Source organism: Octodon degus, unplaced genomic scaffold (genome assembly GCF_000260255.1).
Source record: "Octodon degus isolate 3935 unplaced genomic scaffold, OctDeg1.0 scaffold00304, whole genome shotgun sequence".
NCBI lineage: Eukaryota > Metazoa > Chordata > Mammalia > Rodentia > Octodontidae > Octodon > Octodon degus.
In genome coordinates this window covers 665,318-666,413 of record NW_004524880.1, presented here as the reverse complement: position 1 = coordinate 666,413, position 1,096 = coordinate 665,318, and the positions used below count along the sequence as shown (strand labels likewise).

Sequence of the window (1,096 nt, the reverse complement as noted above, 5' to 3'; positions counted from 1 at the left end):
GCTTTTCGTGACCCCCGGAGCCCGAGCGACCCCAGCGGGCGCCGCTGAGCCCACGGCCCGCAGGACCTCCGCCGCCAGCGTGCGCCATGTTGGAAGTGAAGCCGCGGCGCCCCGCCCCCGCGCGAAGCCACCTCTGCGCATGCGCCGCCCCGCCCTGGGGCGGGGGCTCGCGGCTGGTGTGGGCGTGGCCTCTGGCGGAAGGCGCGGCGGCCGCCGGCCTTGAAGTCGGAATGCTAGGACTCGGGACTGGGACTAGGCGGCCCGAGCCTTGCTGCCAGCCTTGTCGGGCTGACGCAGCAAACGACAGACAGCGTTTACAGATTTCACTTTAGTTGAGGAAAAAAGCCAGACGCTGTTTCATGATACATGAAAGTTCTGCGAAATGCACATTTCAGCGCTGGTAGACACATTGTACTGGAGCATGATCTCGTCCCTGTTTCTGTCCAGTGCAGTCTGTGACAGCCTGCATGGAAACAGCTGGTGGATCCCTGCTTTATGGGGTCGACGTGGTAACGGGGTGTGGTTTGCAGCACCCCGATACAGTGCTCTGGACGGCGCACTTTAGCTAATGGTCCTCAGCTTAGCCCAGCTGCTCGGAGCTTGGCCTCTGTCCCTTACCTCATCGGTTCAGGGGCCCAGGGACCTCCCTCCCAGCGAGGGGCCCGGCCTGGGCGGCATGAAGAAGCTGGGGCACATTGTGGACACATATGTAATCCCAGCACTCGGGGAGACTGAAGAAGATGATCACAAGCCTGAGTACGATCAGGGCAAGTTAGTGACTTAGTAAGATCCTGTTTCAAATTAAAACAAAAACCGGGAAAGCTCAAAGAAAGCGCTTGCCTGGCAAGCGCAAGGGCCTGAGTTCAATATCCGGTTCCGCAAAAAAGCCAAAATGCCCAAAGAACAGAAGAACTTTTAAAACGGGAGGATGCTGGGATTGTAACTCAGTATGAAAGACCTTGGTTCAATCCCCAGTACTAAAACACAAAGCAAAGCAAAACAAGACACCAGAATGAAACAAAACCCGGAGAACATGTATCGTTCCCTACCACTCCCAAACTTCCAAGGTCTCCCTGTTTCTTCCAAGCTGGACGCT

The 1,096-nt window shown here is 57.0% G+C and overlaps 1 protein-coding gene across 1 annotated transcript in view; it reads right to left on the bottom strand.

Annotated features, from left to right (window-relative positions):
- Sin3b (SIN3 transcription regulator family member B) overlaps positions 1-88 on the bottom strand; it is a 20,849-nt gene extending 20,761 nt beyond the window's left edge. Inside the window, exon 1 of the mRNA XM_004647381.2 lies at positions 2-88. Within this exon, the coding sequence (XP_004647438.1) occupies positions 2-88 (87 nt within the window). The remainder of the gene's footprint in view (position 1) is intronic.
- Positions 89-1,096: the final 1,008 nt, after the last annotated feature.